Source organism: Aphelocoma coerulescens, chromosome 2 (assembly GCF_041296385.1).
Source record: "Aphelocoma coerulescens isolate FSJ_1873_10779 chromosome 2, UR_Acoe_1.0, whole genome shotgun sequence".
NCBI classification, from domain to species: domain Eukaryota; kingdom Metazoa; phylum Chordata; class Aves; order Passeriformes; family Corvidae; genus Aphelocoma; species Aphelocoma coerulescens.
Window position 1 is genome coordinate 2,484,603 of NC_091015.1, and position 24,685 is coordinate 2,509,287.

At 42.8% G+C, this 24,685-nt stretch overlaps 1 protein-coding gene across 23 annotated transcripts in view; it reads left to right on the forward strand.

The window, feature by feature from the left end:
• OBSCN (obscurin, cytoskeletal calmodulin and titin-interacting RhoGEF) overlaps window positions 1-24,685 on the forward strand; it is a 154,520-nt gene that overhangs the window by 96,142 nt on the left and 33,693 nt on the right. For 19 of the 23 annotated variants that reach the window (XM_069006237.1, XM_069006236.1, XM_069006239.1 and 16 more), the window contains 21 exons: window positions 2,908-3,174; window positions 5,468-5,740; window positions 6,921-7,193; window positions 11,165-11,437; window positions 12,469-13,824; window positions 14,410-14,688; window positions 15,054-15,132; window positions 15,498-15,616; window positions 16,536-16,733; window positions 17,158-17,190; window positions 17,279-17,377; window positions 17,844-18,062; window positions 18,816-18,882; window positions 18,985-19,004; window positions 19,307-19,435; window positions 20,169-20,308; window positions 20,834-21,034; window positions 21,370-21,452; window positions 21,853-22,026; window positions 22,971-23,130; window positions 23,560-23,676. In XM_069006237.1, the coding sequence (XP_068862338.1) occupies window positions 2,908-3,174; window positions 5,468-5,740; window positions 6,921-7,193; window positions 11,165-11,437; window positions 12,469-13,824; window positions 14,410-14,688; window positions 15,054-15,132; window positions 15,498-15,616; window positions 16,536-16,733; window positions 17,158-17,190; window positions 17,279-17,377; window positions 17,844-18,062; window positions 18,816-18,882; window positions 18,985-19,004; window positions 19,307-19,435; window positions 20,169-20,308; window positions 20,834-21,034; window positions 21,370-21,452; window positions 21,853-22,026; window positions 22,971-23,130; window positions 23,560-23,676 (4,559 nt within the window). Of the gene's footprint in view, window positions 1-2,907; window positions 3,175-5,467; window positions 5,741-6,920; window positions 7,194-9,378; window positions 9,667-11,164; window positions 11,438-12,468; window positions 13,825-14,409; window positions 14,689-15,053; window positions 15,133-15,497; window positions 15,617-16,535; window positions 16,734-17,157; window positions 17,191-17,278; window positions 17,378-17,843; window positions 18,063-18,815; window positions 18,883-18,984; window positions 19,005-19,306; window positions 19,436-20,168; window positions 20,309-20,833; window positions 21,035-21,369; window positions 21,453-21,852; window positions 22,027-22,970; window positions 23,131-23,559; window positions 23,677-24,685 lie in introns of all 23 variants that reach the window. The other 4 variants (XM_069006242.1, XM_069006246.1, XM_069006259.1 and 1 more) reach the window with 3 other exon arrangements.

Genomic DNA, 24,685 nt, shown 5'->3' on the forward strand with positions numbered 1-24,685 from the left:
TCTGGTCTGTTGAATAAATATTTTTCTCATTTGGTACGGGTAGCCAAAAGCTGTGAATAACACTGAGTGCTGGACTTGATAAAGCAAGCTCCTTCCCATCCAGTCCTTTCATAGCCATGGGGAAGATCTGTTATTTTTCAGGCAAAATTAATGCTTATTCCCTGCTTGGAAAAGGGATTTGTATATACTGAGATATAAAGGGTTAAAAGGTCTTTATTCAAATCTGCTCCTGTGCTATAACAGGGCTGTAAAAGGAATGATCCACAATATGGGATTGTAGTCAGTGGTTGATGGCTCCTTCTCTGCATCATATGTCCCTTGTACATTCAGAAAATTTGGGTTCTCTGCAAACATAAAATGCAAAATCACTTCTTCATGACACAGAATGATGCAGTGGCAGCACAGTGTGCAAAACCTGCAAGTCCTTTGTCAGTTTGCATCCATTTTCAGAGACAGAACCTGGTTCTGATCTCTCCAGGCAAAGAATTCCAGTGGGCCTAAAACAAAATAAAAATAAATGCATCGTTAGGTGTTCTGCTCAGTCAGATAAAGGGCTCCTGAGAAACCTCCATTTCATGGAATCACAGCATCACTGATTTTGGAAGAAATCTCTAGAGATCATCCAGTCCAACCCCACAGCTCATGCTGGTTACACACATGTATGTGGATATTTTGTGCTGCCATGAAGCAAGGATTCCTTCATTCCTGAAGAAATCAAACCTGGATCACAGCAGCAGCAGTTTATAAGAGGATTAGAATAACCCCAGTTACACTGTGCTCAGCAACACTTGATTTCATAGGATAGTGAAACACCTGTAAAACTCCAACCATCCTTGTATTAACAGACAATTTTGTACACTTTATTTTGTCCAGAAATTTAAAATTAGATCTGTCTTTGAAATACGTTCCAGTCTATCCAGCCATGCATGGCTTACTCTCCATAAAGGAGCATAAAGTCGACTTTCTCTCTGTTCCATGTGCCTTTTTCTCCTGGTTTAAGGCATGTTGGTAATTGGATATATTCTGTAGCAGGCAAGATCTCAGCTTTTCATGCTGGGCCTTCACACCATCATTGCCCTACATTGTAACTGCAGTCATTCCATGACCCAGAATGAGGGTTCACGGATGGGTGGGGGGAGAATGGAAAAGGGTGAAGGAGCTGCTGCTGTTTTCTAGCTCCTCTGGGCAGGTGAGAATTGCAGGTCCTGGGGCACACTTTGGCTCCTAAGTCTCAAAGAGCTTCTGCACAGGTGAACAGGGCCACCACCAAAGTCCTTGCCCTGGCCAAGAGTGAGGGTACAGTGGAACCAGGACCTTCTCCGGTACCGCAGGTGATGTTTGCTGTGAGAAACACATTTCTACATCTTATGGAAGGGGATGGGATTGTGCTCCCCAGCTGCACAGACACCAGCTTGTTTCTTCAGTCCCCCCATCACCAAAACATCTTTAAGATCTTCCATCAAGGGCTACTCTCCATAAACACACGTGGCAGACACATGGAGTGGCAGAGCGAACCTTAGTGAGTGGGATCAAATCTTGCAACAAGTTTCCAAGTGATGTTTGCAGATCTGTCTTTGCTCCCCAAGGTCTGCCAGGAGCATTCCAAACCCTCAACCTGCTGCAGCAGTTTCAAGAGAAGCATTCCAGACAGAGATCCTGTGTGGGTTATTCCAGCTGGCTTGTGATCGGAACAACCATTTGAAGAACAAGGACAACATCGAGTCACAGAATGTTGTGAACTGGAAGGGTTCCTCAAGGATCATCATGTCTAACTCCTGATGATCTCTCAGCTTTCTCTGTCATCTTTTTGTGTCCCTTTGTAGTCCTATCAATTTTTTCTTTTAAGTTGACATAATTCTGCTGGGAATGATGTTTCAGAGAGATTTCCATTTTCAGACTTCATTGAGATTTTTCCTTCTGACCTGCATATCGCATTGTACATGGATGGTCCAGTCTGACATCTCAGGAGCTTTGGGAAGCTCACAGTATTTTAGGTCAGATATATCTACTGTGCCTTACAGTTGCCTCACAAGAAGCAGAACTCGGGTTTTAAAAGTGCTTCAAAGCAGCCTCATGGATCTCACTACTTCCAGAGGAGCTGCATATCCATCTGCTCTCAGCATTTTATGGGCTCTCAGTCTGAAATGTCACTGGTTTACATCTCTGAGTGATCTCTAGATAAAATACTGTAAAGGAAATCCTATTGGTTTTCCCCTAACATTGTGTCTGCTACAGAGGAACGCCTGGTTAATCAAAACAATATTCTTCTGCTCCTGTGGGGTGCCTTTTTTTTGTCACAGTTGTCCTGGGTCTTCGCTCCTCACACTGCCAGTGACTTCTGATAGCCAAGACCACCCCGGGACAGGAATGAGTGTCTGAGGACTGTGTTTCTTTCTGATGAGTAGTTATATTTTAGTCACCAAGGAGCTTCCAGTAGAGTTTGTGGTGTTTTCCTATTGCTCTGTGAAGTGGTGAGTTGCAGGGAACCACTCACTGCAGTCCTCTGCATCCCACTTCTCCTCCACATTCAAGAAGCAGAAGCATTTCACATCCAGTGCTTCCCACCCTAGAAGATCTAGGAAACACTGGGAGAAAAACTAAGCCCAAAGGGAATCCCAGCAGCTGCTCCACACAGCGGTCCAGATTCAGGACTGCTCCAGCACAAGCTTTAATTCCTGGTGGCCCATTTCCCAGTGTGATGGTCATGTTCTAATGCACCAGTTTGGCTTCCATCCTGCTTGCTGCTGACGTGAGCACAGACTAAACTGCTAACCCCCAGCGTGCCCTCCCTGCTTGCACTGTCATCCTGCTTGCTCCCCACGGGCTCTGTGCTTGGCAAAAACCCTCCAAGTGATGACTTCATGGGGATCCACTAATGCATGTCCTTCCTGACGTGTTGGTTAACAGATCCCACCATTGAAGTGGTCAGTCCCATGCAGGACATAACTGTTGATGAAGATGGCCCGGCAGAGTTCATATGCCAATATTCTAGGCCAGTGCACGCCATCTGGAAGAAAAATGATCAGGAAATACATGCAGATGGGCAGCGAGTGATTATCGATCAGGACTGGAATGTGAGCATGCTAAAAATTAACCCCACGGTCCCAGAAGACACTGGAATCTATTCTTGTGAAGCTGAAGGCACTAAAGTGATGGCTACACTTGATGTTCAAGGTGAGGTCTTCCAGCCAGAGAGGAAGACACTACCATGGGTTCCAAATAAAAGAGGTAGAAAAATCATGGCAAGGCTTTGCAATAAGGGACACACCAGATACCTGCTCTTGGTGTTCACTCCAGTACTGAAAACAAGGATAAAAATAGTTGGGAGATAATGGGAGTTGAATATGAAACTGCAGCATCAGCTTAGTTCTAATTAACACTCACTCATGACACCATTTAGCAGTCCCACCTCTTCTGCAACGAGCTGGAATGTCGGTGTGATGGGATGTGTCCTGCTGAATTGCTGTAAAATCACAGGTGTAGTGTTGGTCCAAAGGAATAATATTAAAATTTTTTTGCTCTTCAAGAGCACTTTTTACACAGTGTGATCAAAACCCAGTAACTAATGGATAGTGTGGAATTCCATTTGATTTTTAGCTAAGCTAAGGCAGCTTGGTTATTTACTTATTTCAAGTAGTGATCCCTCAGGATTTACCTCCTCACTTGGCATCAGCATTTCTGAAGGCCCTGAGGATCAGCAAAAGGAAAAAAAAAAATAACAAAATTTAAGACTTTGTATGGATTTCCTTATTTTTTTCTGCTACTTATCGAATTCCTGGTTTTGGTTACCAAGTGAATTAATGTGATCAGCAAGAGCAGGTTCTGATTTCTGAATATTTGTGGCTATTTTGCCTTCTTGCTTAAGTGGACTTGTTAGTGCAGAAGAACAGGGTGTTATTTGTTATAATATTTTCTACACTGAGAAGCACTTTCCATTTTCAGGATTTAAAAAGATTTTAATGAACTAAAATTACCTAAAAGCATCTCAGAGGATGTGGAGTTAGCAAGTGGCTGCTTTCCATAATTAGGAAAAACAGCACTTCAAAAGTACACAGATAAACAATTTGGGTTGTTCTAGCCAAAAATTATACATTCTCCGAGAAGAGTCTTCAAACCCCTCATTGTTCTCCATAACTAGGAATCTTACAAAATTCAGAATTTTTTTTTTTTAGCATCATAGAAACTCAGAATAGTTTGGGTTGGAAAAGACCTTAAAGGTCATGTAGTTCCAACCCCTTGCCATGGGCAGGGATGACTTCCACTATCCCAGGTTGCTCCAAGCCCTGTCCAACCTGGTCTTGGACACTTCCAGGGATGGAGAGTTCACACACATCATCTCTGGGCACTTCATAATTAGTAATAAGTTAATAAATAGCTTGTAACTTGTGCTTTTTAGGTATGTTTGCTTGTGTGGTTTTGCCATTAAATAAATTGCTCAGTTTGGAGGTTTTTAAAAATTTTATTTATTTTTACTATTTTTTTCTTTTTTTTTTTTGCTGAGCACAGTTCCAGATGATCTGTAGAGATCTAAACAGGGATGTCTCGGGGTCTGAGCTTATAACACAAAGCATGCTGACCGCTTTATGGCATTTGTGTAAACTGTATTTACTGAACCATGTGTCCCCACCCTTGTGCATGTCATGTGTCCCTGTAGCAACATGAATTATATCCACATGCACCAGCCCATACTTAATTTGGAATCAGATTGTTTCTGTGCAGGTGCCAACTGATGCATGACTCTGGAGCGTGGAGATCTGTGCACGTTTCTGACCCCACAGCTCATCACACAGCACGGGAAATTAAACCTAAGTGTCACTGAGCTTTTGTAATAATTCAGAAATTTACCATTCAAAGTAACCTTGATACAGATTTTGACTTTCTGTGTGCTGCCTAGAGGCAGAATTATCTTGGGTAATTGTCACTATAGCTTTGCCAGCCCTACTATTCTCTTATATTTGCTCTGTAAGAAAGGTGATAAGATTTTATCATGAACTGTCACTGGATTCACATCTCCCCAGTCATGATGATAATTGTGCTGTCAGGGAGATCTTTGGGAAATGATTCCTGTCATAGGACCAAAGGAATTTCATTACACTTTATCTTCCTGAGTATGCCTTCCTATCAACTATTGGCCTGATTCATACAAACATGACCATTTTTTTCTTTATTTATAAAAAACAGTCAGGTTTTTGGAGGAAATCTGGGTGAGATGCTAGAGGTTCTAGATGAAATGCTGGAGGTTCTAGAGGTTTATCATGATTTTTAAACTGTCTTTTAATCTTTTAAATTATAATATTGTGTTAGAGTGTGGCTGAAACCAGCAATTAAACTTACAAGCTCAGTTTATCACATCCACATTTTTCCAGCAGCTTTGCAGCAGTGGGAATCCTCCAGTGCTCTGAGCCTTGCTAATATTCAGAGATATATGGTCAGATAATTAATAATGTTCATTGTCCTTCTTTTCTAGCCAAGAACAGCATTGTCCAGGGCTTGGAGAACGTGGAGGCTGTGGAAGGAGGGGAAGCCCTGTTCGAGTGTTATCTCTCCAAGCCTGAGACCTATAATTACAACTGGCTGATTGATGATGAGCCTGCCAAAACTACAGAAAACACTGAGATGGTTTACTTTGAGAATGGACTCAGGCATATCCTGCTGCTGAAAAATTTAACTCCCCAGGACAGCTGCAGGGTGACTTTCATGTGCAGCGATGCAGTGACCTCAGCCTTCCTCACAGTGAAAGGTAACTCAAGTGCTTGGGCAGGGGAAATCTTCAATTTCTGATTGGAAAGGGGAAAGAAACCAGGAAAATATGATGTGCAGCAGCAAGTTGCATTTGTTGTTTGTCTCTTATGTAAATGTTCTTCCCACACAGTTAATCATAGAATCATTCAGGTTGGAAAGGATCTCTGAGACCATGGAGTCCAGACTTTAACCCAACTCTGCCAAGCCCACCACTAACCCACAGAATCACAGAATGGACTGGAGGGGACCTTAGAGATCATCCAGTGCCACCCCTGCCATGGGCAGGGACACCTTCCACTGTCCCAGGCTGCTCCAAGCCCCGTCCAGCCTGGCCTTGGACACTTTCAGGGATCCAGGGGCAGCCACAGCTTCTCTGGGCACCCTGTGCCAGGGCTCACCACGCTCACAGGGAAGAATTTTTTCCTAATATCTCATCTAAACCTACTCTCTGTCCATCTGAACCCATTTCCCCTTGTCCTGTCACTCCATGCTCTTGTAAAATGTCCCTCTCCATCTTTCTTGTAGGCTCCCTTCCCATACTAGAAGGTGCAAATTAGGTCATACCAAAGCCTTCTGCTTTCTGGGCTGAACAAATCCAAGTCTCTCATCCCCAAATGGATGATGCTTTACAATTTCCTTATTTTCTTGTTCTGTAGGATGTGACACGGTTTACAAGCAGCACCAGTTGCCACTGAGTTAGCAGCAAATGACTGTCCCAAAGTTGTCATGATTCTGATGTGTTTGGTTGTGTTTATAGGTACTTCAGGTACTTCAGAGAGGAGGGTTTTATCAGCAAAAATATTATCTCTGTATCCTTCTACTTTATGCTGTTACTGGAGACCCCTGTGGGGACCAGAACCCCTTTCTGTACAATAAAGTAAAAGAGTACAAGAGCAGAGATCAGTGCCCAGTTATGGATTAGATGGGGCTTGGAGCAACCTGGTCTAGTGGAAGGTGTCCCAGCCCAAGGCAGGGGTTGGAATGAGATGGGCTTTAAAGTCCCTCCCAAACCAAACCACTCTGTGATCCTAAAGCTTCTGTTCTGGCAATGTACATAGATCTTTTAATAATCTCCTTAGCCTCCAAGGCCTGGCTGTTCGGATCTTCTGCACAAATATTCACAAAATCTCTTGATTGCTTCTGTAACTGAGGGCTCGATCCCTGATTTTAATCTACAGGGTGGCGCCTGCAGTTCTTGCAGCCCCTCACGGATGTGGAAGTGTCTCTGGGGGAAAAAGCAACATTTAGCTGTGTCCTGAGTGAAGCTGTGCCAATTAATGAAGTGGCCTGGTACAGTAATGACATAGAGATCCAGTCGGGTGAGGACTGGGAGGTACAAGCAGATGGAAACAAATACAAACTTATTCTGAAAAAAGCCCAACTGCATCATTCTGGAGAGGTGACCTTTGCTTCCAGGGAAGCCATTTCATCAGCCAAGCTTTCTGTGATAGGTAAGTGTGTGTTGCTCCAGCCTAGAGGCACTCTAAATCTGGAACTTTTGTGTCGAGCTACAACAGTGAATTTCCCAATCTTTGTGCTGATTCTTTTCTCTTTGCCTCGCATATCCCAAAATAGTGTTCTTAGTCTGAGAAGATATTACTGGCAACTTGTTCTTTGACCAGAGGTAATCCACCTCATCAAAAGAAAAATGAATCAGGCTAGTAATGGTAGAGATGCTCCCCACGTTTCTTTAGCTGCAGTGATGCATTAAGAGGCCTCCTAGACACAGAGGCTGGACAGGAGTAAAAGAATAAAATAGGTGTTTATTTGAAAGGCCTTCAAAGGTACCCCTGGGAGCCAGAGGCTTTTGCCAAGATGGACCCCAAGATGGACAACAGGTCACGAGTTCTTCACACTTTTATAGGTTTGGTTCATTTGCGTATCAGGGTTGATTCTCCACTTAAAGCTTCAGTTCAATGATGTAATTCCCCTCAGCTTGCCCCTCTTAGAAGCTCTTTGGTTTATACTTTTTGGGCCTAGGACGGTCTGGGTGACCTTGGAGTGCAGGCCCAGGCAGGCTTTTGTTATGTCCACCCAGCCTAAGAGAGCAGAAACCAACAGGCCACAAGAAACTTCAGAGTTACACTCTAAGCAGTACAGGATTTGAAAAACACAAAGGTCAAGATCTAAGGCATCACAGTCTCTTGTAAAATGTAACATAAACTCTAACAAAAATCAATTTTCTCAGAGTTCAACTTCACCCTTGGCAAACGTGGACATGGGAGGGAGCTGAGCTAGAGTCCACATGGAAAAATTATCCAGGAAAGCAGAGGAATCTCTGAAATCTGCTAATCAACTCAGGTGCAGGGCAACCAGTTTCCCAGATTAATGAGTAGCATATTAAAATCTTCACGTGGGGAACGCACAGCTCCTGCTTCAGAGACACAGGAGTTAATTGTTAAGTAGGGAAGATGATAATTCCCTAATTCCCTCATGGAGCAGGTTGGATAATGACATGTCAGTGAACATTTCAGCACCCAGGGTCTGGCTCCTTCCTGCAGTGGGACAAGTGAGTCACCCAGCAGTGGTCACACCAGCACTATCCCAGTGATGATTGAGATAGTTGAATTTGGTTTAGCTGTAGCTGAGATGTTCAGGAGTCACTGATGGACCATCTGTTCTTTAAATGATTACTGGCAGTCTCTGTCTAATGATTTCTGAGGCTTAAGAGATCTCTGTTACACGTCCCAGTCATTTCCACCACAATTGAAAAAAAAAATGTTTGATGGATTTAAATCAGTTTTTTTCTAATTTGGGGCATTTATAGTCAAGGAACTTCAAAAAAAAAAAAAAAAAAAAAAGTAATACTCCTCGCGTTGACAGACTTTTCTGTATGAAATTTGGCTGACAATAGAGAAAAGAAGCCTTTATGTTATTTTTGTGGTGTCCAGAATTAAAGAACTGGCTGTTGACCATATTTGCCTTTAACTCATTGGATTGGTACCTCATGGCAGGTCATTTATATGGTAAATGTCTTGAGCTCAAGACTGAAATAATTATTTCTGTCTTTAAGGCCGAAGTGTAATGTAAGCAAGGAACATTTTCCAAAGTACTGAGTGTAGGGGTTGGAATTAGATGATCTTCAAAGTCCCAACCCAAACCATTCCATGATCGTGGATGTTAGGACACCAGATCATTCCCATCACATAATTATTTGTCATTGCCTGATGCTGTTACATATACTGCAATTACACTGAAATTGAGTGACTTTCTATTAAAATATCAGAGTTACTCTTTAGTCCAACAATAATTATATTTCCATTGAGGCCAAACCTAAAATAAACCTAATCGAGGCTCAAATGTGCTTGAATTTTTCAGTGAAATTCATTGATAATACCAGTGTAGGGTTATCTTTATTTATGGTACAAAAGCAATACATGACATTAATTATGTGAGATGAGAGTTGGAAAATGAATGTTTCTCATTAGCAGATTAGGGCAGACAAGGATCACTCAGTGGTGCACAGGTACTCGTGGTCATGACTTTACAACGAATTTACGATGACTTTACACTCGACTTTACAACCAGAAAAATACTCAGGTCGTTGCACTCCTTCCTCACGGCTTGTAGAAGGCTCTTGGGTGTTTTAGGATGCTCATGTTACTGCTCATCACGGGACCTCTGTTGTGCCCCCAGCCCTCCCTGAGCCACCTGAAGAACCAGAAGTTCTAAGTCAGAGCAGCCACTCTGTCACTCTGTCTTGGCACAAGCCGCTGGGCGACGGTGGCCAGGACATCCTGGGCTACAATGTGGAGAGGAAAATCCCGGGCGTGGGCTGGCAGTCCTGCAGCGAGGGCCTTATCCAAAACACGGAGTTCACGGTGGACGGCCTGGCCCCCGGGGAGCCCTACAGATTCCGAGTCTCGGCCATAAATAAAGCTGGGGCCAGCGAGGCGCTGCACTTCCCCCAGATGGTGCAGTTAGGTGAGGATGGACACAGGCCCCAGCGAGGACTGCAAGCTCCTGCAGACCCTAAGTTTTGCATGGCACACCTGCTTCACCCATTCCAGGCATCTTCCAGTGTGACATCTTTCAGTGCTTGCCTGCCAACATGATAGAGGAGGAAGAGCTTGGAATAAAAGTCGTTCTGGGCTGCTGTGAACAAAACCTGCTGCATTTTTAGCACTCAGCACTGATTTCCTCCAAACTGCATCCAGCTGTCTTGCAGCCTGCACTGCATCATCCAGGTGCTGGCCTGTCACCATGGGTTTCTTGCATTGCATCCATGTGTGGGCCGGTCACCATGAGTGTCTTTTCTGGTGGAGTTAGGCCAGAATGAGTCAAAAGGGGCATGTTGGAATGTGTTTGGGGTAACCAAGACCATGACCGTTGGTGGGCAGTGTTGTCTTCTTCACCCATCTTTCTCTTTTTTTATGTTTTTTTTTAATCTGTCTTTTTCAATAATCCCCACAAAGAAATGCTGGAGGACACAGTTCCTTCGCTGTCTGATGGTGAAATTTTGGAAGCTACAGTGGGATGGGGAGTCGCTCCCTCAATCTTTCTTTTCTTGCAACTCTTTCTGTGGTATCACTCATCTAAATTCCTCAAAATGAGATAATAATAAAAAAATCCTCTTTTGCTTAAGGTTCAGGCACACAATGCCTTTTTTTTGCAACAATAACTGCTGCCAGTGCTGGACCCTGATGACTCTGCACACACTGACTTTGTCCACAACAAACCCAAGGCATTTTGGGCATCAGTCCCCTCACCATGGTGAAATGTGCAGAGGGGAAGATCACCCTGAGGGATGTGCTGCTTTTGGGAATTCAGCACTGTCCTTTGCATCCAATCTGTTTTTCTTTGAGTATCGTGGTTGTAGAAACAGCATTCCATTGGCAGGCCTCTTTCCAAAGTAAAGAAGATGCAGAGAATTTTTATTTTTAAATTATTTATGTGTTTTGATAATTTTTTACTCTAAGATCGCATAAACCTCTCTCTATATATTTATAGATACTTTTTTTTTTTTAGATTTCAAGATGGAAATGAATGCTGCTTTGAATAATCTCCTCTTTTCATTCTATTTACTGTTTCTTTTTTGTGTCACATCACAACTCCTTCACTTTGAAACATTTAAGATATAGAAATCTGTAGAACTTCTTTAATTCTGCTGATGGGTAAATGAAGACCAGCAAACAAACACAGGAATGTGAAAAATGCAACCACTTCTGCATGCATATGTTTAGATGGAGCTGGTTTAAGCGCTGGGAGTGTTTGGAAAGTTGTTTTGATATTATCTCTGGAAGTGCACAGTTTGGATGCTGCCAGTCTTTTCATTTTTTTTTCCTTTGGTTGTTTACAACAGCTGAAAAATCTGTAAATGATGGATGGGTTGGTTGGGTATTTTATAGAGTGATCTGGAGTGCCTTAAAGCCAGATGATGGTTTGTTCTTTGTGTTAACTCACTTTATTTTCGTAACTGCAGAGCCTCCAGTCACAGTCACCCAACCTTTGGTGGGAGGATCAGTCTCAGAAGGAGGGACGGCTCGCCTGGAGTGCACCTTATCAAGTGAAACCAAGGAGAAAGTGACTTGGTTTAAGGGAAAAGAACAAATAAAAGCTGGAGGGAGATACGAGATCCGCTCTGATGGAACGAAGCAGATACTCATCATCCGTGGATTCAAACCCGAGGATCAGGACAGCTACACCTGCATGGCTTCTCCAGAAGTCAAATCTGTTGCCAGCCTGTGTCTTGAAGGTACAGAGTGTGCGTTGCTGGGATGTTAAATCAGGTCCAATATGGACATCCAGGGGGATCTCCACAGCATGGACTGGAATTCATTTTCTTTTACAAGCCATGATAACAATCCACAAGGAATTGTTATTTTCCTGTTTGGTATTGCCCAGTATGTTCCTGCATCCTGAGTAGTTTTGAGTTGCTCAGATAAGAGTTTCTGGAGGTGAAATTTAAGGTGTGACATTACGGTCTCTACATGAGCTTTTGGTACCTTCTGAGATGCTTTAGGGTATTCTGTGGATGTCCCACCCAACCTGGAGCATCTCAAAGGGGACTGGGCACCATGTAGAGGCACTGGATGTGTCCCAGACACCTTCAGACTTAGACACATCCAGACAAGCAGTTATGTCCATGTGAGATGGGAGTTTCAGCTCTCAGCACAGCCACTGGAGATTTATTCATGACAGACAGGGAAGCTCTGTCTGTCAGGGAGATAGGATGAGCCTGGATAGCTTTCCAGGCTCCCCTGGCAGTCTTAACAAGCAGTTCATCAACTGCAACATTAAAAAGGGCAGAAATCTGTTTATTGGGTTCAAATGTGCAAGGAATGAAAAGAATGTTGTTTGATTATGTTTTAAGTGCATGCATAGAATCACAGGATTGCTGAGGTTGGACAGACCTTCTGAAGATGGTGTGGTCTATCCTCCTCCTCAAAGCATGGTCAGCTAGGACAAGCTCCCCAGGACCGGATTCAATTACATCCACCCACCAGAGAGGGTGTGAAGTCTCCTTCTCTGGAGATATTCAAACCCATCTGGACACTGAATAATGTGATCCAGGGGACTGTGCTTGAGCAGGGAGGTTGGACTAGACACCTCCAGCGCTCCCTTCCAACCTTCCCCATTCTGGGTGATTCTCCAAATTCCCATTTTGTTCTCAATACAATGCTTAGTTAAGCATTAAGCAAGATGCTCTCCTGTACAATATTTCCATGTGCTTTCTCAGAGCTCACTCACAGACATTTAACTCCTCATCCATTTAATTCCGTGCAGTTCCTACAGTGTCGATGCTGAAGGAGATTGCCAGGGAAGTTCCCCCTGCCAGCCAGCCTGAAGAACTGGTGGATGGGCACGTCCAGCCCAGCCTACCCCCTGAGGCTGCTCAGGAGGGAGATCTTCACCTCCTGTGGGAAGCCCTTGCCAAGAAACGCCGGATGAGCCGGGAGCCCACCTTGGATTCCATCAGCGAGGTCCCTGAGGAAGAGGAGAAACTTCAGAAGCTGAGGAAGGAGGAAGCGGAGATGTCTCACTACTACTCGGAGGAGTACTCCACGTGTGATGAGCTGGCCAGGACAGGAGAGGCAGACCTCTCTTTCACAAGCTCTGATGATGAGTCTAGAGCTGGGACTCCTTCCCTGGTAAACTACCTCAAGAAAGCTGAGAAGAAGAGCATCAGTGTTACCAGCAAGGTTCAGTCCACCTCCACAGGAAAATTATGGAAACAGTGGGAGACATCCACTGTGGAGACCACTGTGGCCACCACAGCTGCTCAGCCAGCTGAACCAGAGCTGCCAGATTTAGATGATCCCTCCATGAACAAGGCGGCTGTGAAGATCCAAGCTGCTTTCAAAGGCTACAAAGTCAGGAAAGAGATCAAGCAACAAGAGTGTCCAGTGTTTACGGAGACCTTCAAAGACTTCTCTGGAGAGCCTGGGAGCACCCTGCACCTGGAGTGTGTGGCCCACAGCAAAACCGACATGAACGTCCGGTGGCTGAAGGATGGGAAAGAGCTCTCGGATGGTCGTTACTACCACATAGACAACTACAGTGATGGCACCTGCTCCTTGATTATCGCTGGCCTGGACAGGAAGGATGCCGGGAAATACACCTGTGAGGCATCCAATAAGTTTGGCAAGGTCTCACACAGCGCCAAGGTGGTGGTTGGCACTCAGGAAGCTCAAGCTCTTCCGAAGGAGAAGCAGAGTAAGCAGAGCACTGACAGTGAGACAGAGAGCTCGTCTGGCAGCGAGCTGGATGATGCTTTCCGAAAAGCAGGAAGGAGACTCCACAGACTCTTCAGGGCCAAGATCTCCACGGAGATCTCTGATGTGGAGGAAGAGCTCTTTGTCAGTGCAGATGAAGGGGACATAGATGTGGTTGACCACCAGACCTACCGTGAAGATGATCAGTACATCTACATTAAGTTTGAAATCATGTCTGAGGCCAAAGCGGCTGCCACACGGTTCAGAGAGATGTTTGGTGCCCTGGGAATTCCTGTGGAGATCGACATCTTGGAACAAGGCCCGAAAAAAATTGAATTGCGGATTGGGAAGGCGTCACCTCCCACCCTTGGGAAGTTTGCACCTCCAGTAGCGAGACCTCCACCCCCTTTGCTGACTTCTGATACAGGTAGGGAAAGCAAACCTTGTTTATTCCTTGGAAAAGACAGCGGGAACAGGTCAGGATATCATTTTTTCACTCTCAAGTAACTTAAAATGGTATTTTTGTTTTCATTTGGTGAAGACACTTTTCTGAAAACTTTGCATTTTTGGAAAAGTCAACCATTTTTTTATTCTTTTGCATTTTGAGGGAGAGGAGGGATTTTGGTGCTGAAGGAGGGGGTTGCAATGCATTGACTTATCTATGAAACCCCTTTTCATGCTAGAAATGTCACCTACTACAACATGACCATAAATACTAAGATTATTTTACTTAAATGAATTATGTAGGGTTTAGTATGGTTCAGAGGGAGACAAGACATTTTGGCAAGGAGAGGAGCAGGGACAATGTATAATTGGCAGCTGTGGTACTGCTGTGCTGATGTAATATCTTAATAGTCTTCACCAGGGGGTTTCTTGACTGTTTTCACAGAGAAATGATACCAGTCTGCAATTAAAAAAACCAGAAACCAGAAGTCTCGGCATCAGGGGCCAAAAATACATCTTTTAGTAAAACCAAATTTTTCTTTCTTCTCTCCAACCACCCCAACTTTAGCCCCCATGTTCATGACCGAGCTCCAAAACCAAGAGGTCCAGGATGGGTACCCAGTGAGCTTTGACTGCATCGTCATCGGCAAACCCCTGCCCACGGTGCGCTGGTTCAAGGATGGCAAAGCTATTGAAGAAAATGACCACTACATGATCAATGAGGACCAGGAAGGCTGTCACCAGCTGATCATCACCGCCGTGGTCCCTACGGACATGGGCGTCTACCGGTGCCTCGCTGAGAACAACATGGGGGTGGCTTCAACCAAGGCTGAGCTTCGTGTGGACTGTAAGTCTCAAAATCACTGTACAAAAACCAAGGAAAGGAGTTCTGCTGAGGCCTGGGTAATTTTTTTTTTTTCCCAAGGAAAGCAGCATCTACAGTTTAAACAAAAATGTGTTGGCCACAGAATTTTCGCTTGCAAATCTCTTGGGTTCAGCTGGGTTTTGCCAACTCCAAGGTGAAGTTCAGAGCAAAGCTTTTTGGGTGAACAGAGGTGTTTTCCCTAATCCGGGGACGTGTGGGATCCTGCTGCAGTACAATATAAAATCCACCTGCCAGTCACTCAAACTATAATCAGTAAGAACTATTTAAGCAAGAAAAATAGTTTCAAAGCTCAGCTTATTCAAAACATGTCTTTTTCTATTTAACAGTGACCAGCACAGACTATGAGACAGCAGCAGATGCAACAGAGACATCATCTTACTACAGTGCCAAGGAATATATTTCAAGGTAAAATATGGAACTCTGGCTCTAACCTCTGGCTTGGTGAGATCAGTCTGTGTATTTATGTCAGGTCTGGGTTTGCTGTGTCAAGCAGAGCCAGGTAAATGCCATAAAGGAGCATCCAGCCCAGCTGAGATGCAATAAATGCAACAGCTGCACATTTCTCATGGGCAGCCTTGCTCTGGAGCCTTCAGGCAAGCCTGGATATTCCCTCATGGAATCACTCTGTTACTTTTAATGTCAGATGGTGCTGAATCTGCTCTCAGGATGACAAAACCCACAGACTGAAGTAACCTAAAATAGGTCATTCTGATTCCTAACTCTTAACTGGCATCCTGATTTTCTTCTGTCTAATTCTAATTGCTGCTTAGCCGAGAACAGGAGGAATCCACCACCGAGGAGGAGCAGTTGCCCCAGATCTTTGATGAGCTTCATGATATTCATGTGGCACCTGGAGCATCACTGGCTAAATTTCACTTGAAGGTGAAAGGTGAGTGGATCCCACGGTATTGCCAGTTTTCCAGGTCTGATATCAGGTTGAAGTGCTGGACAGAGTTTTCCAAGGTGCTTTTCTTCTGCTGTGATCCCAGTCTGAGCACCTTGCACCACATTTGCACAAACCAGCTGGGGAATGTGTTCGTGGTGCTGAACAGGGGCTTTTGGAGCAGACTCAGGCGGATTAATTGCCTCATTTTATGTCCATATATCCAGGCACAATGACAGGCATAGGCTTTTGAAAACTCAGTTATGGACTTCTCTGAGCACAGGAGCAAAAAGGAATAACAATCTTAATATTGACATCATTATTATCATCATTATTAATAACTATCATTATATATTACATATATTTATATAACATAAATAGTTATAACTAGTATAATATATTACTAACAATCATAATATTCTTAATAGAAATAAAGTGAGAGTCTCCTTCATTCTCTTCAATAAATGAAACAGTCATGGACTTGCCTTCCTCCATTAGGGAGTGGCTCCTACAGCCTAAAAACTGCAAAAACATCCCTCTGGTGCTCATTCTGGTAGGGAGAGGTAGGGATTTTCCTGTTTTCTCCTGTTGCTGTCTATAAAAGTTATGAGAATTGATTTGCCTTCAACTTTTCTCCTTGTGAACCTTTCAAATCACACCTAAGTGTTGATTTTTCAACCCCCAAGGTGTTTGCACATGCAGACAATATGGGGAGTGCCAGAAACTGAGGAGACAGGAAAGAATTTTAACAGATAAATTGAATTTAATGCATTTTTAGGCATTCCCAATTGGTTAAACCCAGCAGCCCTGGGCAGAGCTGGAGATTCCTTCTCTCTGGTTCTGGAGGATGTGGCAGTTTGGAGATGCCCCCAAATCAGTGTTGCCAATGAATTTTGTTCTCTGTGTCTGTAACTGGTCGTTGCAGGGTACCCTCAGCCTCGTCTCTATTGGTTCAAAAATGGGCAGCCCCTAAAGGCCTCGGATCGTATCCTGAAAACTGACAGGCAGGAATTCCACTCCCTGGAAATCCGCGACGTCACCAAAGCAGACGCTGGCCAGTACTTGATATTTGTCATCAACTCTGCTGGCTCTGCGTATTCCTCAGCCAGGCTGGTAGTCCAAGGTGGGTATGGCTCTATTTTGGGCTCTTCCAGTGGCTCTTACCGTTTTGTATAGTTATTTTTTACTGAGGAAACCTCCCAAGGTAACTCAAGTGAGGTGGGGAAGTCTGTAGGTAAAAGATGGTGTGCTTTACTCTTGGTTCACCTATAAACTTGTATAGGATTATATAGGTATATAAATGTTTAAGAAGATGATGTTGTCACTTTTCTGTGATCTGACTGTTATCTCATAAATGTGCATTTTATTCCTGCCCATCCTCATTAACCTTAAAAGTTCATTTTATTAAAACTTAGGGACTATTACAAATCACACCAATATTTCTGTGTAATATCTCCACTGGAGTCACATCAGGAGCTTTTTTTCTGCAACTCATGGGCTGGAGATTATTTGCATTTGTCATGTTGTTTTTTCTCCTTGTGTTCCAGATCCTTATGAGAAAGAAGAACCATCCAAAACAGGTGAGAGAAGCCACAGCAGGTGAGAACAGAACCCCCAGGAATTTTTCAGTCCAAACTCACTGCTCTTCATCAATAATATTATTTCCAGATTCCCATGAGCAGCTGATACCACCAAGATTCCTTGAAAGATTTACAAATAAAAAGGTGAAAAAGGGTGCAAGCATCACATTATCTGTGAAAGTTGAAGGTAAGTGAGCAGATACCTCATCTCTCTGAATAACACTTGAATTGTGTAACTTCACAACACATTCTTCTCTCTCTGCCCCAAGTCATTGTAACCTGATTTCCTGTATTTGAAGTCTGGGGTTCTACTCCCAACTTACATTTCTTACAAAGACACTTGACAGTAAAGCATCTTATTCAACTTCACCTCCATTTTTCTGTACGTAAAAATGGGGATAATGACTGTTGTGTGATGTATGTTGACCATTAGTTGTATGATGATTGACAATTTTGGTTTTACAAGAAGATTTAATGTCCTTATAAGAGTGCTGTAAAATGTTTTAGGCGTCTTTATTGCATATCATGCCTGCTATTATTGGGAAAGTATCAAAAAATGGATCAAAACAGCATTTATTCACAGCAAGGCTCATAGTTTTAAGGAAGGAACACAAACAGGAAGATTAAACCTCATTGCATCGGTTTTCCTTTAGGACATCCGCCGCCAACGATCACTTGGATGAAAGAAGAGTCTCGGGAAGACATCCTATGGATCAAACCAGACACTCCTGGGTATAAACTTGCCAGTTCTAACATGCACCACAGCCTGATCCTGTTGGATGTCAAGAAGAAGTACAGTGGAGCTTACACGTGCATCGCCACCAACAAGGCCGGCCAGTCCATCTGCACCGCCAACCTGGAAGTTGCTGATGGTAAATCTTTGCTACAACACAAACGCTTTCTCTGTATTTTCCTTTTATTCAGTGCCTAAGGGAAAAAACCAAGTGTGACTGGTAAGGAAATTATGCAGTCACACCAAAAAAAAAGCACTTTCTCAAGAGTAGCCTTGATTTTGTTGTCTTGCAAGTGGTTAAGCTCTTTGCTTCTGTAATATTTTAGATTTCTGACTCTGTCTTGTATTAACAGCAGCATCTTTTTTGTATAAACAGAAGATAAATCTAAGGAACAACCAAATTAGGCACAAATTCTTAAAAATGAAAGAAAGACAAGGAAAGTAACTTTGAGAAGTCACCTTTTGAAAAATTATTTTGAGTGCTTCACTCTGCTGAGGTATTTTGGATTGTATTGGAGTTGTTTGATTTTTGTAGCTTTCCAGGGCCTCTTTGGCACAATAAGATGGGGGAAAACCAAATACATCCTGGGAGGAGGGGCAGAGTTCTGAGGTTTTCCACTGTTCTGTTATCCTTCCTTGCATTCCACATTTTTACTGTACCAAGAGCTGCAGGAGCATAACTTGAGCAGTGTGGAGAAATGGGGCAATTATACATTTCCATGAGCAGGGCGAGGATTGGGAATATATCATAGGATTGGGAATATATATCCCAGGTCAGGAGCTGCTGAAGTGCTCCCAGTGATCCACATCTAGAAAATGTACCTGCATTAAATGCCTAAAAAAGGGTACTCTGTGCCTTCTGTCCTCTAATGATTAAACCCCACTCTTGCAGTGAAAGAGGCTGAAGTCCTGACCCAGGAGCGTGTGATGGTGTCAGAAGCCATCATGACCACACTGGGGTAAGTGATTGGATGTGTGGGAGAAGGGGGGACGTGTTCCTCATTTAGCTCTCCTTACCCATTTTATTGTGACTTTTAACTCCACTTTATTTTCTTTTTCAGAACTATTCAGTCCTCTGAAGGTAAGAGAAGCTGTTTTCTCTCTCCTCTTCCTGTCCTTCATATCTACAGCTGAGATTGTCAATGTATTTCATGTGTCCACTTATTTTTGTCCAGTTTTTTGAAATTGTCTGGAATGTTGGAACTTTTCAGGACTGCTCTCTGTTCAACAGTGAATCATTTGGATGAACTGAGAGCAAGCACAGTTTTAAAAATGGAGAAGGGAAGAAAATTAAACCTTCCTTCCACAGAAGCTTTTATTACTCAAAAAGAGATGAATTTCCAATGACACTGCCAACTTAATAACAAATTCTCTCTTTTCCAGGAGACCTTGAAGCTGGCAGAGAAGGTGTGCCCAAAAGCCCTATTTCTTTATCTGATGTTGGCTCAGAAGAGTTCTTCCAGAAACTCACCTCACGTATCTCAGAAATGGTATCTGCAAAAATAACTCAGGGTAAGGAACCTGGAAAACACAGTTTAAATAGGGTACAAAAAACCCCAATCTCTTTCCTTAGGTGTTATTTAATTAGAAGTGAGATTTATGCAGCAGGTTTTGAGACAGTAATTCTATATAAGCAAATGAACATTTGTCAATGCTTAGGGGTAAGAAATTTTAGTTAGATTCCATCCAAACTGCACATCTCAGTCTAGAGTTTTGAACTAAAAAAGAAGTTATTACAATAAATCGTAAGAATATAAACATATTTTGCATTTCTTAGGTATTTTGATTCCTCAGGTATTCATCACTCCTAAATCAGAAAGCAATCCTGTTTTCTGTACTTCCCACATCTTTGAGTTTTAGCTCACAGCAGAATTTTAAAGTTAAATTAAGGCTGAAAACTCTGTGCAGAGCTGTGCAGTAATCCAGTGATTTGTTGAATTAAATGAAAAATCCTGGTTTGTGTCTGCTCTGATTATCTTGTAGAAAAGTTTTGACTTGAAGCAAAAATAGAGGCATTATCTCTCAACAAATATTCATGCAGTATAGAGGCCATACGTGCAGCAGGCAGGCAACATCATGTATTAAAAGATCCAAATTATTGCTTTAATCCTAAATTTCAATAGGAAATCACACTAAATATTACTGTGGATGCTCTTCCTAAGAGGAAAAAAAAATTATTATAGATTTGGTCCATGTTTAAACTGGAGATCCTCATTTCCCCCTTTGCTGTTGCTCTGCTTTTCAGCTAAACTTCGAGTACCAGGTGCAGAAAGTGATGATGAGTCAAGAACTCCCTCTGCATCTCCTCGCCACGGACGATCCAGACCTTCATCCATCGCTCAGGAATCCTCCTCTGAATCTGAAGATGGGGATTCCAGAGGGGAGGTACGATATCTTTATGGACAAGTTGGACACAAGGAGAAAACTAAACTTAGAATGACCAATCTGCTGTGGCTGAGAGATCTCCATCCCCTTTCAGGATGTAATTCAATTTTGTTGGTGTATTTAGTAGTTAAATTTTGTGTCTGTGATAAAGAGCACAGAGGATCAAATTCTGATGCTCACCCTGTCCCTGTTCGGGCGCCAGATGTTGGAAGCCGTGCGGGAGAGGGGAGTGTATTTTTCAACCATATTGGTTGGGCTTCTGTTTTTCTCCCCCAGCCGGGGATCCAGGCTCCCTCTCCCACGCGGCTTCCAACACACCCTGTGATCCTGAACAAGTCGTTCAAGTCAACATGGCCAAAACATACCCATGACTTGGCACCTCTTGCTTTCATGGCTGAGCTTCAGAAACTCAGAGCTTGATTTTCTGTGGCCTTGGATAGAGTTGGCTGGAGGAATCTTGTTAGGAATCTTGTTCTTCAGGAGGGAAATGAAGAGCACAAAGTGACTGTGGTTTTGTGCCTGCAGATCTTTGACGTCTACATGGTCACTGCTGACTACGTGCCTGCGGCGCCGGACAGGGAGACCATCACCCTGAAGGAAGGACAATATGTGGAAGTCCTGGATTCAGCTCATCCTCTGAAATGGCTGGTCAGGACTAAACCCACGAAGTCGAGTCCATCTCGGCAGGGTTGGGTGTCTCCAGCTTATCTGGACAAGAAATTAAAGGTGACTGATCATGTTTGGTTATTTCTTGTTTAAAATTACTTGTTCCTGTTGCAGTTTAGAGGCATCCCTTTTGTAAGGAGTGATGGATGAGGAGGTTGTTGAAGAGGCCTGTCACATAGAATTTTTCGTGTTCTGATTAGACAATATTTCAGGTCTGTGCAGGGGTTTCTGGGTTGGAAAGACCTAAAAACTCCCCAGCACAAGAGAAATTTCACACTGGTTTAGGAATTGTGGAACAGGACTGTGAGCACATGAGGGATATTCCTCAGTATGTATAGATAAAAGCACTGTCCACTACCAAGAATTATTTTAATTTTTTTTTCCTGATATTGTAGTTGTCACCAGAGTGGGTAACAACAGAAATTCCAGAGTTTCCTGGAGAGTTTGTTTCTGAAGATGAATACAAGAGGAAGCTAAGGTGAGCTTGTGTCATTTGGTATCTGTACCTTTGAGAACCACTTGTATTTTGTGATTGATTTCAGCCTAGGAAAATTCCAGTCAATTGAGATCATAGAATCCTAAAATGGTTTGGGTTGGAAGGGACCTGAAATACCATCTAGTGTCAATGAGTCCCATGGGCAGGGACACCTTCCACTGGACACTTCCACACTCCATCCATCCATCCATCCATCCATCCATCCATCCATCCATCCATCCATCCATCCATCCATCCATCCATCCATCCCTCCCCAGAGGGGATCTTTCAATACATCCCAGGAGTCTGATAATATATCTCTAGTTTATAGCCTAAAAGCCTCTCAAGGACAATTGTGATGATTTTTCTGTGATTTCTTTCTGCCTCTCTGTCTCCCCTTCAGTGTCCTCATTCAGGAGCTGTTGATCTCAGAGGAGGATTACATTCAGGATTTACAGTTCCTCCAGACTCATCACCTTAGGTACACTGAGACCTGTCCCAGTGTCCCAGGAGCTGTTGCCAGTCAGAAATCCACCATTTTCAGGAATATTGATGACTTTGGTCGCTTCCATTCCAGGTGGGCATTCCCAAGTGCCATCACTGGAGGCCAAAGAGTGACTCACATACAAGAGCCACATTATTATTATTATTATTATTATTATTATTATTATTATTATTATTATTATTATTTATTGTTATTATTATTGTTACTGCTGTTACTACTGTTGTTGTTGTTATTATTATTATTATTATTATTACTGTTATTGTTATTATTATTGTTACTACTGTTACTACTGTTGTTGTTGTTATTATTATTATTATTATTATTATTATTATTAATGGAAAGCAATGGCAGTGCTGAGGTGCAAGAGAGCTGATGCTCCTTTCAGGAGGATAAATGATGGCATGGCTTAAATCACACCACAGGGTTGGGACTTCCATAATCCCCTTCAGAGCTTCAAGGCTTCCTGTGTCCAGTTTATTTCTTACTCTTTTCAGTGAATTTAACTGAGAAACAGTGAATTATGTTAAAAAGGCAGCAAGATCTTACAGGCACTTCAGTGCTGTCTTCACAGAGACATTCATTCAGATAAAACTGATATCAGCATCCAGGAATTTCCATCCAAGGTGGCCCTGGACACTTCCAGGGATGGGGCAGCCACAGCTTCTCTGGGAAATCTGTGCCGGGGCCTCACCACCCTCCCAAGGAAGAGTTCCTTCCTCATATCCCATCTAACCCTGCCCTCTGTAAGCTTAAAGCCATTCCCTGTGTCCTGTCCTCCAGGCCCTTGTCCAAAGTCCCTACACACGCATCCCAGCTAAGAGGGATGGCACTGTGCTGGGTGAAGAGGCACTGAGAAGTTTAATGCTAATGCAGCAGCATCCCTCATTTTTGCCCCCATCATTTCCCTTAGCCTGTGCTAGCCTGACATCTCCTGATTCCAAGTCTGTCTGCCTGGGCTGTGTTTTAGCCTCATTCAGCACCTCCTCCTCAGATGTCCTTTTCTCCTGTCCCCACAGTGTCTTCCTCCGGAGCTTGCAGAACTGTGACACCGATGATGACGTGGCCATGTGCTTCATCAAGCACGAAGCAGAGTTTAACAAGTACATCCAGTACCTGGTGGGACGGGTCCAGGCTGAGTCGATTGTGGTCAGCAAAGCTGTCCAGGATTTCTACAAGGTAAGGCAGGAGCCAAAGCACCCATGGAAAATTTGTCCTGTAACCCACTGCATCAAGAGATGTAGTTATTAATCTCAAATGAGATTCTGAAAAGGATTATTAATATTCTTTTAGGAAATCTTTGCTAACTATAATAATTTTTTGTTCATTTGTCCAGATTTTCCTGGTAGATACAACCATTATGGGAACATATTTACATATGCTTATGCATTTATTAATAGTATAAAGATTATACAGATATGAATGTGGCTGTGCTTATGTAATTGTAATTAAGGGATGTTTTAAGGGTCACCACATTATAAGACCAAGGGAGCTAACATAAATCATAAATACAGATAAGCAAATCTTGTTTCTCTGCTCCAGCTGCTCAGGATTTTTTCTATTGCTCTTTACAACAGCCTTTCCTCATTATCCCATGTATTTTTTCAGAGATACACAGATGAATTTGTAACTAATGAAGATCCCTCACAGCCACTTATCCCACCGCTGCAGCACTACCTGGAAAAACCCATAAACAGGATCCAGCAGTACCAGACAATAATCAAGGTAAAGAGATGTCGTTACAGGTTTATGTTCTGCTCTGTGCAGCTTGTACAGAAAAAGATTTTATTTCCTATTGGCTTCCTTCTGATGCAACTACAGTTGAAAGCTGCTTGAGTAAATAAGAAATTGATCATCACCACTGGAAGTGTTTGATAAATAGTTTTGTAAATGTAAATCCAGGTAGAATTTCCTCATCTCCAATCCCATAAAGTTTAGCGAGCTTTATCTTTAAATATATGTATAAAAATATATGTTAAAAATATATGTATAATATATATAATATGTGAATATTATATGGATGACAGGTATGAATTTGCTTCAAACTCAGCAACATTTATGTTATAAAAATAAGCAGTTTCCAATGTCTAAGATACTGACTTAGCACTTTTTTTCCTTGTGTTTTATGCTGACATTACAGTAAGATGAAATTCTTGTTTACTGAAAAGCTTTTCCCCATTCTACCAACCTGAAATCTTTCATCTCTCAGGCTTTTTTCATCTGTCTTACTGTCTTAGACCACTAGCAAACATTGATGAGCAGCATTTTAAACAGTATTTTCATGGGAAGTAGCACTGGGATATACAGGAAAAAAACAATCATGGCAAAATATTTATGTACTCTAGTGTTGTATAAATGAGCAGTTTGAATAATCTGCAGAACTCTCTACTTTTGAACACAATCTTGCACACAAACACCAACATTTTTAAGGGTCTCTTGGAAGAGCAAAGGCATTTTCCACACCTTCATTGCTGAAAGAGAGGAACAGGAACAAAAGTGAGAAAAACAGGGAAAATGCCACTTCACATTTTTTTTTCCAACCCCTCTTTTTATTGATCTAATATCAACCCAGTTCAGCATGGCCACATTGAATTCCTTGTCCTCTGGTGGTGTGAGGGTAAGCAGAAGAGAAATGCAATGAATAAATTTAGGATCGCTTTGGAATTTCTGGTTTTCAACCACCAAAGCATATCTGGTGTTTGTTTCAACTTTATCTTTGTTTAATAGCAACTTA